Here is a 13388-nt window from a genome sequence, read left to right on the forward strand (position 1 = left end):
TTTCATTATAGTTTTGCACGCATTCTATCATTTTTCCTACGTCGTGTCTGAATAAAAGATTCTCTCAACAATCGTAAATTATAGCTCCAAGTAAGACACTACGCGGAAACTGTATTCGTGCGTCTACCATTCATATGGAAAAGATGAATAGTATTCTTTATTATTCTAGTACTAGCGGTCCGCCCCGGCTTCGCCCGTGGTACATAATATTTACGTTTTCTCTACATAAAAACCATCCTCGTACTTCAAGGAATATAATAAAAAAAGAATGATCGAAATCGGTTCAGCCGTTCTCGAGTTATGCGCTTACCAACACATTTTGCGATTCATTTTTATATATAAGAAGAAGATTACGATTCAACTGTATGTATAGTGTATAGTGTATACCTAAGAGATTATGGATTATGGACATGTTTAAATCAAAATCCCGTTTTATGATAAAAACAAGACCAGATTTCTACTTACAACAAGGAAATATAATAGGTATGGTAAATTATTCTCATATTTTATTGTAATTTTTCTTAGGATTAGAAATCAATTAGTATATTCACTTTACCGTCCTTTAAAATAATTTTATGTTACAGTAAGGCATGGACGTATAAAAAAAGACGGACACCGTATTACGAACAAACAACGTGAAGCCACCATAGTAAGCTAGCGATCGTGTAAAGACAATAAACACGCACACACTCTCACCATAGTAAGCTAGTCGGCCGCCATTACGTCGTGAACTACCGACTGATTAACTGCGTCACTGTTTCATAAAAAATATTTGAAATGCCGTCTTGCGTGGTTAAATGGTGTCGCAACAGTACAATTTTAAATAACAAAACACAAGGGATTACATTCCACAGGGAAGCAAGTTATTTCTTTTATGTTTTAATGACAAAATTATTACGGCAAAATTTATAGAAAAAAATACAGCCGCCATTGTCATCAGGACAGCTGTTGCCATGGCAACATGGCACACACACATGGATGTTTCGCCGCCATTACTAGGCTTCACTCAATGTTTAGGCGATATACCGTCCGTCTTTTTTTATACGTCCATGCAGTAAGGCTTATATTGTTAGAGCGTAGTTAGAGCAATGCCTGTAATATTATACGAGTCCTACTTATTTCCCATTTTAATTTTTATCAAGTTTTACTTCAATAAGGAAGACAAGTAAAAGACCATCAAAGGAAAAGGAACGCTTATATTAGAATAATATTACTTCTCTGTAGATTTAACAGTAGGTTAATAAAATTAGAGTTGCAATGAAAAAAGCAATTAAGTTTCAAGGAGGTCAGGAAAGGATTTATTTGTCGTTACGGATTTAACGTTTTAAGTTTATTAAAGAAATTTACACTCTTTGCACTTGTGTTGATTCTTTTGTCTTGTTCATTACTAGAGTTTTTACGAGTTATTCAAATTAATATTCAGACTAAATATAGCAACTTAGTTGTACCTAAATTACTTCAGTTACTGAGTCGAGTGTCACAGTACATTTAAGAGGCAGCAGGTGTGGTAATCTGAGGAATAAGGTACTATTATACCTCTTGTTAGGGCTTGTTTGTCATTTTATATTTCGTAATAAACTATAATACAATAGGTATGTAGAAATTCTTACCTGATATTTATATCGGTTTTATCAATTAATAACACATAAATGTTATATTGGCAAGCCTAAACAAAACAAAACTAATTGCCTGCGGCTTTCTGCTAGCTATGAAAATAATTACCTGTTACAGTTTCGAACATTCATTTACGCCATTAAATATAAACGTAGACCAATTATTTACAAAATTATTTGGCGTGCATCATTTTGTATATAATATTATGTTAATGATGCATAATTTTAACATGGCAATATTAAGTTCCAACATAATGAGGTAGGTCAAAGGTTAGCAAGGACGCGTGTATCGTGTACTAAAGACATAATGGGCGCTCGAAACTGTGAACATAAATTTTAAAAGTTACGCAATTTGAATTTTACCAGCATCACGATTTTCTTCTTTACCAGTTACCACGTGCTTATACATTAAAGGGGAGTCGAAAGTTTAAACAGACATGAGACACTATGACGAAACCACTTCGTTTAGTAATATTTTTTTAACGAAGTTCCAGTGTATTATTTTGTTAAAATTTACCAAGTAAAGTTTGTGTTTTATGGATTGTTTATGCACTTTTAGGTAATTACAATTGTTTTTGCAAAAATAGCAATAATTACGTTTAATTACATTTTTGGCTTGAATATTAATTGTTATGATAAAATAATATTTTTTATTTTCATTATACATGAAATATTTCATATTACAAATCTGTCATAATATTATAATATCTCATTAGAAATTCGCGTATCTTCATTATTACTGGAAGAGATCATCTTTCCCCCATCATTATTATTTCAAAGAATAATAAGTTTAATATATAAAATAAAAGCTAAAATATAAATTATCGTGAAGAAATCCGACTTTAATTTCGCGATTAAAAACATTGGACGTAAAAATACTTATGAAACTTTTTTGCTTATTGGAATACTTGCGATAACATTTGATAAATTTGTTAAGTGAAACTTTGATATCCAATCCAGTCGAAATGTTATTATATTAATAAAGTTTAAAAAGGTTATTGAATTTGATCAAGATATTTAATAAAATGAACTCAATTTAAATGAAATGTATTTTTAGTAAGTTCATTGTGTATATTAAAAAAAATTCAATTTAACTTGCTGTGATGTCTAAGGGTAGATAGTTTATTTATTACTTTTAATATTATTTTTTGGTTTATAAAAATTCTACTGATTATTTTGACACTGTGTCTTCATATTTTTATTCATGCACAATTTTTTATATTATAATTATGATAATTCAAGTGCTTAATCCATCTAATTTATACTTATTGGTAATTGATCAAAGATATTTTCAATAATATGTGTAATTTTACTCTTACCAGCGACTACTTGTCAGCTTCGTTGCTTCTTCAATTTTCTTTACTTCTTCTTAACTTCATTACGCAATAAAGCAGACGTGCGTACAGTTTGAGAGCATGACGTCGACTATCTATGTTTCAGTAAAGGCAAATATCCAAATACCCGCGCTAACAAAATTTATCACGTAAATTATACACATATCTATCACGTAAATTATTCACAAATTGTATGCCTTTTAAATTATAAGTAGGTAAGTATGTAGATTATTCTGAGGTATGTGAAATCCTTTACGAGTATTTACGAGTAGGTACCTAGGTATGAAAATAAATATGAGATAACATTCATAATCTATTTCTCACGTATAAATATCTAAGGTATAAATTATAAACATCTATAAAATCTTGTATACACTTCTCAAAATACCCGAGAAACAGAAGCTAGACGTTAGGTAGGTTTTTATATTTTATAGCAATAAAAATTCAGCAAACGTAGTGAACCTTCGAGAAAGATACAGGCGATGTCAAATTCATGAACTGCAACGTACTTGAAGACTGTCAAAGAGATAAAGTTCGTACTATTTACTTTTACAAAATTTTGTTTTGGTATTGCTTTTAATAGATTATTTATTTTCTTTTGGGAGAACCTTCAATCATTTATATTGCAAAAGATACAGTATTCGACATCTAAATGTGTTTTAATTTTTGCATGACAGAGGTGTTATATGAAGAAATGGATTAGCACGATTTAAATACGTCTTTCCTTCTGTCTTCCTAGAACTATACTAGATTCTAGAATATTATCAGCTTAACAAAAAATGTACCAGAGATAATAAAATACAATACTTACTACTAACCGTTCTAAGAGACATTCTATTGACAATATTATGGAAGCAGCTTTGGTTGCAGAGAGCTGTTTAGATGATAGATAGACTCATTTACAGCATATTATAAAAATAAGATAACACACGGTTTCCTCTATACACAATATTTTTAGAAGCAAACATCAGGAGAATGTACAACCACAGTTCTGTGTGTACAACATATTATTCAATACAGTTAATCAAATACATCTAACAGTAAAGTGGTTTGTAAATTCATTTCAATATATTATTTCATATTATTATAGATAATTTAACTGCATTATTCAAATTATCTAAAAACAATATACAAAATACTTAAATGATTATTGAATGAATCACGTATCAATTAAATTAATTTATTCATTTATATGTAAAACACAATTATTTATCGTCAATTATTTTCCTATTTGCGCACGTACCACGTTCACTAATTTTAATTCTCTCGACAATTTACAGCCCCGTTATATTCAAATACAAAATGAGGGGAACGAATCTATATTTGTTTGAAAGCGATTTACAAAGCCTATGTAAATAGAGCTCAGTGGAGCATGTTACTGAAATATCAGATTAAAGCTAGTTTATCCACACAAGTAAGGTTTATCCTGCTCTTTAGAAGCCTCTGGAGTGGAAAATTGCACGTCTCTGTTAGGTGGATATAATCTTTCTAAAATAATAAAAATAGTAATCGGCTACCATTTCCTTTGAAATTCAATTTGAGTGGCAATTTTGAACCGATGAACTGGATATGCTAGAACCTAGAACACTATAAATATACTTATACCAGATTTAAAAATATAGCAGCTACGCATCACTTAGAATAATTCACACCATCTTGGACATAGGTATTAGATTTAAAGTTCACGCTTTCTTAGAATAACTAGGACTCACCATTATGGATGAAATATACTAGATCGTAAAATGTGTAAATGAAACATGTTACAAAGTCAACCTCACATTAAAATTATTCTTGTCATTTAAGTAATCCTTTTTGGGTTTGTTACCGGCCTTATCCCGTCAATTAAATATTAAACAGCACGATTCGGGTAGTGGCTCACAACCCTCTATGAACAAATTGTGAAAATCAGGACAGTCATTGCCCAGAATACTAGTAACGTGTGATGTCATAAAAAGGATCAAGACAGGCTTTACAGGCTCGTGGGGCAAATGAAATATTTTCTTTACGCTCGCGTGAAGAGCGGAATTTCTCCGCGGAGCCATGAAATGGTACGCACGAAGGGTTCCCGCATAGTCCTCATTGGAACGGTCGTTTCCTTTCGCTTTAGGATTCAGAACGTTACCCCAGATATGAAGTGACGTTGTTATACATAACTATCTGAATATTTTATGAATGCTAGCCCTGTTAAGGTCTTTTGTATATTCGAGGGCGCGTTACCTTAACAACATGACGAACGCAGCACATTTAAATTCTTAACTATTTGGGGAATTTGTTCATAATTTTTTTAATATTTAGTTATTGCACAATGCACATAGTATATTATAATCTGGGTCTCCAAATAACACTTCTTTCTTTGAACTTTTTCGTTTTTAAGTTTCCGGAAACAGTTATAGTCGACCTTCCAGTAAAAGTTATGAATAAAACTAACACTTAAATGCATAGATAAAACTCTTAAATCCGATATACCGCAGCTCGTAATTTTTAATACATATTTATTTTTTGCCGTACTTCCAATATAACCGAGCGGCTTTGGCGGAGACTTCACGCAGATTTTAAATTGGATTTCAGATATCGCTCACGTAACGACATTCTGTATGGTTAATAAAATCATCTGATGGCCCAAAATGCCTTATTGTTCACTTTTTGGCTTCAAAGGGAAATCCATGGGGCTTTTATTCATATATTAAGATAAAATTTTATGTCTTTGTCCTTGAGAACAGTTTAGAAGTAGGTATCCGAATGATTCATATAAATATCGACGTCAGAAACGAGTGGGTAAGTACTAAGTACCTACTGAACTAAGAACGTTGTCTAAAAAGGCCTCGTCTAGTTTTATAGGTAGGGATTATATGAATAAGTATCTTATGGTAATAAACACCGCAAAATACCATAAAATAATGTAAATAATTAAAAAAAGGAAATTATGTGTCGTACAGACATAGATTATACATAATCTTCTTATATTAGCAAATTCCGTTCATTAAGATCTCCCATTTGATATCCCTATCAACGGGGTCTCAAACCGAAAAGTTATTCGTTATCTTGTTTCATCCGCCACATTAATTTATGCTGATACAGATTATCCTACAATCGTACTTCATATTTTCATTTCAAAGAAAAAATTAACAAACTGCGTACCTATATTATCACTTATAGCATGCTTATAGCCATCGAAATCGAGATCTTCCAATACCTTTTACTATCTTCACTAAGCTTTACCCTTTAGGTACATCGTAAAGGTACGTTGCCAAGCAGTCTGACAGAGTACAAGATTAAAAACCTTAACGTGATTTATTGCTACAATGGTAAAAAGTAAAAACTATCACAGTATTGCCTCGAACATCGCACTGTCGAAGCGGGTTGGTTAAAGAGTATTACACGGATGAGATAAGCTAGAACACTCAGTAAATGGAAAAGTAACGGGTCACTAAACCCGTGATTTTTTTCTCGCATTTCATGACGTGATAAATGGCTAGTAGCAGACGCAAAGTCGGTTCAGTCAGGCTCGTGCAGAGTCAGTCAGTGGCTTTCAATGACACGACAAATTGCTGTTCCTGACTCGGAAGTAAACAACAATAATTTGGAAAATCCAAAAGTGCACGCCTCATAATTTTTTTTTAATAAATATTTATTAATTATTATTTTTGTTTATTTAATAACAATTAAACCACATCGAATCAGACCTTGAAAAATGAAAGGGTTCTATTCCTGAGCATACTCAAGCGTAAGAGAAAAAAAAAGACTCGATTAGTAAAGTATTTCGGTCGCTATCGTGTTAACAAGAAAAAGGATCCGCACATACAGACACACGGACGTCCAAGACAGAACTTTTTTAAACTGTTTTTTAACTAGTTTAAATAACAAAAATGACATCAAAAATATCATGAACGTTAAAAATAGTGTTTTTTCTTAATATGTGTGTGTATGTATTATCTTACAAGTGCAATGTATGATACATAAAGACATTTTAAGTTTGAAAAATCAGATGTTTTGCGCGAAGTGACAGTAGTACCCACCTCAACGCTTCGCTTATGAGGCGTGCAATAGAATACTAAAGAATTTGCTTTTTCTACGGTTTTAGAAATTATTGGATATTACCTACCTAGGTACTGTCTCTACGCATTGCAGCTAATCTAATCATCTAATCAGCTTATAGGATAAAATTTATGGAGAGGTAAGTAGGTAATTAGAATTTAAAAGGCATAAAATTGCTTTTTAAATTCGTAAAAATAATTTGTAGAAGAAAAATGCAAATAATATGTATCGAATTAAAATGGGAACTGTGAACATGCCAAGGCAGCGAAGAGCAGCAAGTAGCAAGGCAGAGAATAAAAATCGAATCGGTACTAAAATGTCATCGTTTATTTTTTTATTTCATTTTTACAGTTCATCGTAATTTTGAAAAATAGTTTTACATTCATGAAATAAAAAATTAAATGCTAAGATATTTAATTACAGCGCCATCTATTTTCAGATTCAAATACTAATTGCTGTTAGATTATGTTAAAGCTTCTCTGGATGTAAATAACTCATAGACCGCTAGATGTCTCTCCATGGGCAAAATCAGTTGAGAGGTGTAAGGTATAGATGGCGTTTTTTGCGTATGCACTTTTCCTTATTTTGTTTTTTATTCATATTAAAAAAAAAACGTTGTATAATAAATGACGCATTTGTTGCACGCATAAAAATCCATGTAGGTATTGTGATCTGTGGATAAAGTTGTTGGTTGCGCAGTTACATGTCTGTATCTAGATTATATTTTATTGTAATATTATTTCTTTCTGTTCTACTGTTTCTTATCCCAAACAATGAAATAAATTAAAAAGAAAAACTACCTACTTCTTTAAATGACTTGGGATCACCTAAGGCAGTTATTTTTATATTAATTAACTCAATTATATAAAAAACACATACACACCTACTAGGTTTATTTATAGGTCCATGGTTTATAATTGGTTAACGTACCTACACATATTTTCATAGACAAAATTTCGTAATACTGAACATACCTTAGTAGGCGAAAAAGTAAATTTTCACTTCAACACTGCACTCCTGTATCGATTATGAGACTTTAATTAATTATGTTTATAATGTGTATTGTGTATCAAGTACCTACATCTTGATTTAAATGTTAAATTCATCTGGCTCAGTACGCAATAGGTACCTACGCATTATAAGAAATTGTGGGTAAATTAATATAAACCTTACAATTCCAAAGAATGAGGGTAGAATAAAAGCCAATGATTGCATTTTCCCATCAACTGCTGAATGAAATAAGCGACCCGTATAGCATTGTCGCAAATTGATTGTGCAGCTGATACAATCTTCGATATGAAACGATCTTTAATATGAAACTATATACCTTTGTGGTATTCATTTTGAAGTCAAGGAAAAGGGGATTATAGCTAAGGTAATATTCAACACGTTTGTATGTGCTAAAAGCTGCTTGTTAAATTAAACATTAATGTTACCGTGCCTAAATGGGAGTCAGCCTTTGTTATTTATTTTAAATTAAAAAATAAACCGAAATAAACCAAACAAATCAAAACTACTGGAACAATAATACCATAGCTATGAGAATCGAGAATTAGGTACCTACTAAACTAAAGCAACAAAATAAAACTGGAAAATCACATGTCTACCACAACACAATAAAATATAAATGCACCAATTAACCCAATTTATTAAAATAAACTGTGAAAATCGGTCAAGTGTGTATCAGAGCAGACAATGTCTACGTACATTGCTTCGTCGTCGCGCGTCGGGACGAACGACTTATACATAAGTAAGTTTATAAGATTCTAATAATGTTATGATTTTAACTAAATACTTATATTTCCTTATATTCTCTAAATTTCAGATAAATGCATGTTTAAATTATTTATAACTAGGTTTCCGCCCGCGGCTTTGCCCGCGCAGTCAAAGAAAAACCCGCATAGTTCCCGTTCCCGTGGGATTTCCGGGATTGCGTCATTTTCCCGGGATAAAAAGTAGCCTATGTCCTTTCTTGGGTATCAAAATATCTCCATACCAAATTTCATGAAAATTTGTTCAGTACCTAGTTTAGGCGTGATTGAGTAACAGACAGACAGACAGACAGAGTTACTTTCGCATTTATAATATTAGTATGGATTTTACAAATACCTAAATAGCAGAAAACGCTTATCGATTAAAAAAAAACATACAAAAACAACGTCCGCGAAGCCCTGACGCCTTCATGACATGGGGAGTAAATAGCTACCTGATGCCATATTAAAACATTAATTACTCTGGAATGAGGATGCATATGTTGTTAAAATATCTTTATTCTTAAACCGAAGGAAGCCGTTCCCAGCATCCCGTTACGGTTCACGGTACCTACATGCTATGGTTTTTAAGTTTTTATGCGTTTATAGTTTTATTTAACGACTGGTTAAAATTCATTAACATATACGTGAGTAAGAGTATGTGAGGTCTTTTACTATAATAACTTATTTATAATATTATGATGTATGCATTTTTTGAAAAAATCCCACAAATTCCTATATATATATATACCTTTAATTAACTTTAATTAATTTTAATTATACTGTGAATATTATAGTATTTCACGTAAATTTAATATTATGAACATAGACGTAAATTTAATACTATATCTAAGTCTAATGTCTATACGATAAAAACAACTTGTTACTTGGCATTCTAGAAACCCAAAAAATCTATTTCACGAAGTACCTACCTACAAAACCGTACAAACCAGATTCGTTTCAGTCGGAAATTCGACATCCAATCCAAATTAACTAATTAAAAATTAATTAACTATGGAAATTTAATTATAAAATGATCCGTGAATTCCTACTTCCTTCACTGCTGTAAATTATTATGATTTACCTCCAGTAAAAATAGTTCTAAGATAAACTTTGACTTGAATATTGTGATAGAATTATTAAGAGTGAGTTAGTCACCTTTTACAATAGAATCAATGCGTGATAAAAATATGTCTATAAGAATAAATTGATACAAAATGATGTTCACTAATGTTCCATAAGCCACACCCTTGCTAGACAAGGTCATCAACTGCGCCATCGCTAAATATGCTATTTGTCATTAATGTACACATTATTACGATCACCTACTTTACTGCAGTAACGGTGTCATTGTTATACAAGATACGTGTTATCTTGGTACATTAAACCGAGCCTAGGGAATGCAATCCCGATCCCGCGGGATCCCGATCTCGCGAGATCTCGTGTAATTTTTCGGGATCAATCCCGACGCATAATATGACGAGATCCCGTTCGAGATTGACGGGATTGGGCGGCAGTGGTCAGCGACGCAACACACAACCACTCGGGGCGCAAGCTTTTCAATTTTTCCTAATTTTTACTAATTCCCTTGAAATAAGCTTATTGTTTGGATTACCTAATTTTTCCTTTACCTGATTATTATTTAGTTGGTAAAATCTTACCAAGAAAATAAAAACCTTTATTATTTAATCAAATAATAAAGGTTTTTATTTTCTTTCGAGTAACATGTTATTTTAGTTAACCTCACTAGGGGCCATCCATAAATTACGTTACACGTTAATAGGGGGGAGGGTATCATCTTTATGCGACATAATGTGACAAGGGGCAGGGGGGATCAAAAGCTTTGTGACGTGACATAATAAAACGAAACGAAATTTGTACGTGAGCAAAAAACTTTGAACAAAAAATTTTTAATCTACCTACCTATTTGTATTTATTAATAATTTCGCACTCTCGCTATAAGATTATCTCTTACGTAACAACATTTAATTCCTAGAGTCATGTTGTAATGCAAGTGGGACACAAAAATTTACGATTTTTTAAATTTTCGATACTTATCTAAGATTATTTAATAAGTAAAAATAAGTAAAAAAATGAAAGTAACTGTTTTCTTTTGATTATTTTTAGATACATGTATAAGTTTGAAAAATGTGTGACGTCACATTAGGGGGGACGGGGTACTAAAAATGTGACAATCTGTGACAAGGAGGGGTTGAAAAGTTCTAAAATTCGCGTGACGTAATTTATGGATGGCCTCCTATTACAAACAAGCAGTTATTAGCTTTTTCAGTCATCTGAATTCAACTTTTTTTATTAATTAGACGGGATCCCGAAAATTCCGGGATCCCGCGGGATTGATATTTCTAATCCCGCGGGATCCCGAATTTGCAATCTCGAGTCGGGATTGCATTCCCTAACCGAGCCACATGATACTGACCAAAACCACGACACGCGTCAAATACATTCTAAATATTCATGTCACCTTAGCTTACAATAATGAGAAGGCCGGATGCAGTCACGTCCTCATTAGCTGGTGCATCAGGTTACACGAAGGCCTATGCATTTTTTAGCAAAATGACCCGTAAGATCGGGATCGTTGGGATTAGAATTCTGTAAGAAAATAAAGGCATTTCAGCTCAATTTTTAGCCTGGGAAGCCCGTAGCCGTGACACAAATCTGCGGAATTATCATTAATTACAAATTCAAATACTTAATCCAACCTATGAACAGAATATAGGTTAGATTAAGTATTATATAAGAAAAAATAATACAAAGTCTGTAGACCACGCTTTTTGGACCGATTGTTACGACTCTTCACTCTTGCTTGTTTTGGCATTAAAATATTTGCGATAAGTTTATTACTTCAAGAGCGGATTAAATTTTACTAATGTGCCTTAGATCTATACTAATATTATCTATACTTCTATACTTCTATACTAATATTATAAAGAGGAAAAGTTTGTAAGTATGTATGTATGTATGGTTTTCACGCAAAAACTACTGGACCGATTTCAAAAATTCTTTCACCATTAGAAAGCTGCATCTTTACTGAGCAACATAGGCTATATTGCATTTTCAAAAAAATTAGAGATCCTTACCAAAAATGCAATAATGTAACCCAAGGTGTAAAAAAATCCTCAATAAAACTTCTGTCATCGCGTGCGCTGCGGAATCTATTGAAGATAGAACAAAAAAATGTTCTACGGTATTATAGAATGGATCAATATCTACAAGAAAGTCCGCGATACCATATGTCCATCTTCAGTAGTTATGTTACTACAACAACTTTTTTACGTTTTCAAAGTAAATAAAAGTGCCGACAGTAATCAAACCATGTTATCCATACACATATATTAATCCTTATCCCATTAAATGATGTTTTATTATAGACTGTTTCAATACCAGCAAAATACTTTTTAAATGAAAAGAATTGGATATTCCATTCAAAAGATATAACGAATTTTTAAAAGTGTCAATCTACAGAAAATAGTAGGTATACTGTTCGAGCAGGCCGTAGTGCGGGGGTCACGGAGGAATTCTACCAATATGCGTCTTGACGGAACACAGTGGGGTTTTGGTCGGTAGGAATCCGACATAACCCACGGCCCCACGGGACGGGGTAAAGGTGATTTTCATGTGATTAAAAATTAAACCTATAGTCCGACCTATATAGTAGACTTCACTGTAACGATATCGCTATCTATGCGGGTGAAACCGCAGGGCATTGCTAGTATATTATAAAGAGGAAAGGTTTGTAATTATGTATGTATGTATGTATGGTTTTCACGCATAAACAACTGGACCGATTTCAAAAATTCTTTCACCATTAGAAAGCTGCATCTTCACTGAGCAACATAGGCTACGTATTATCCCGGAAATCCCACGGGAACGGGAACTATGCGGGTTTTTCTTTGAAAGCGCGGGCGAGGCCGCAGGCGGAAAGCTAGTATATAATATAGAAGTACCAGAATATTTTCGCAAAATTCTTACCGCCCCTCAAGAACGTCGCAATCGCTTTCATCTGCAGCGAAAAAATTAAATCGCATCTGGATATTAAAAATATTTATCTTATAAAATGACTTAATTTATAACCATCATTAGCAAAGATTCCGTTCCTCAAGTTGAATGTCTTCTAAACGGAGACCCTTTGAACAACATTCCTTTCACCCTCAGAGCTGCGTAGCTGCGTCTGTGAAATACTTGCCAGTTATTAAACTAGGTGTATTTCACTCAGTAAAAGGGAATTTATAATTAAACCTTTTAGCCGCTTTGAGAAAGTTTACCTTTGACATATTACATGCAGAAGTTGAGAAATATGTTCTGAAAAACACTTCAATGAATGAATGCATCTTGCCTTTTATGACTGTATAATATATTAGTGTTTAACACAGTACCCAAATCTTATTGGACAAAATACCTAGTAAAGTAAATCATTATTTCATTGTTTTTGACGGTCATTAAAACAATGGAAGACCTGTATAAAAAAATATGTATATCAAGATACATAGGTACTGTACATACCTACTGTGATTTAGAGCTGTATTAACATACCAGCTGTTATAAAATAACATTTGATTTCATACAAAACTAGCTTATAATTTAATAGGTCAGTCTCATAGAAATCTAAATAATTTGGAAAATCCAAAAGTGCACGC

At 32.6% G+C, this 13388-nt stretch overlaps 1 protein-coding gene across 1 annotated transcript in view; it reads right to left on the reverse strand.

Annotated features, from left to right (window-relative positions):
- The window catches only part of LOC149487837 (NADH dehydrogenase [ubiquinone] flavoprotein 2, mitochondrial-like), a 32075-nt gene extending 19019 nt beyond the window's left edge, over window positions 1-13056 (reverse strand). The window contains exon 1 of the mRNA XM_089696537.1: window positions 13017-13056. Within this exon, the coding sequence (XP_089552663.1) occupies window positions 13017-13025 (9 nt within the window). The 5' untranslated portion in view covers window positions 13026-13056. The remainder of the gene's footprint in view (window positions 1-13016) is intronic.
- Window positions 13057-13388: the final 332 nt, after the last annotated feature.

This window comes from Colias philodice, chromosome 6 (genome assembly GCF_061535455.1).
Source record: "Colias philodice isolate Cphi_HAF_F1 chromosome 6, ilColPhil1 Martin Lab GWU primary, whole genome shotgun sequence".
NCBI classification, from domain to species: Eukaryota; Metazoa; Arthropoda; class Insecta; order Lepidoptera; family Pieridae; genus Colias; species Colias philodice.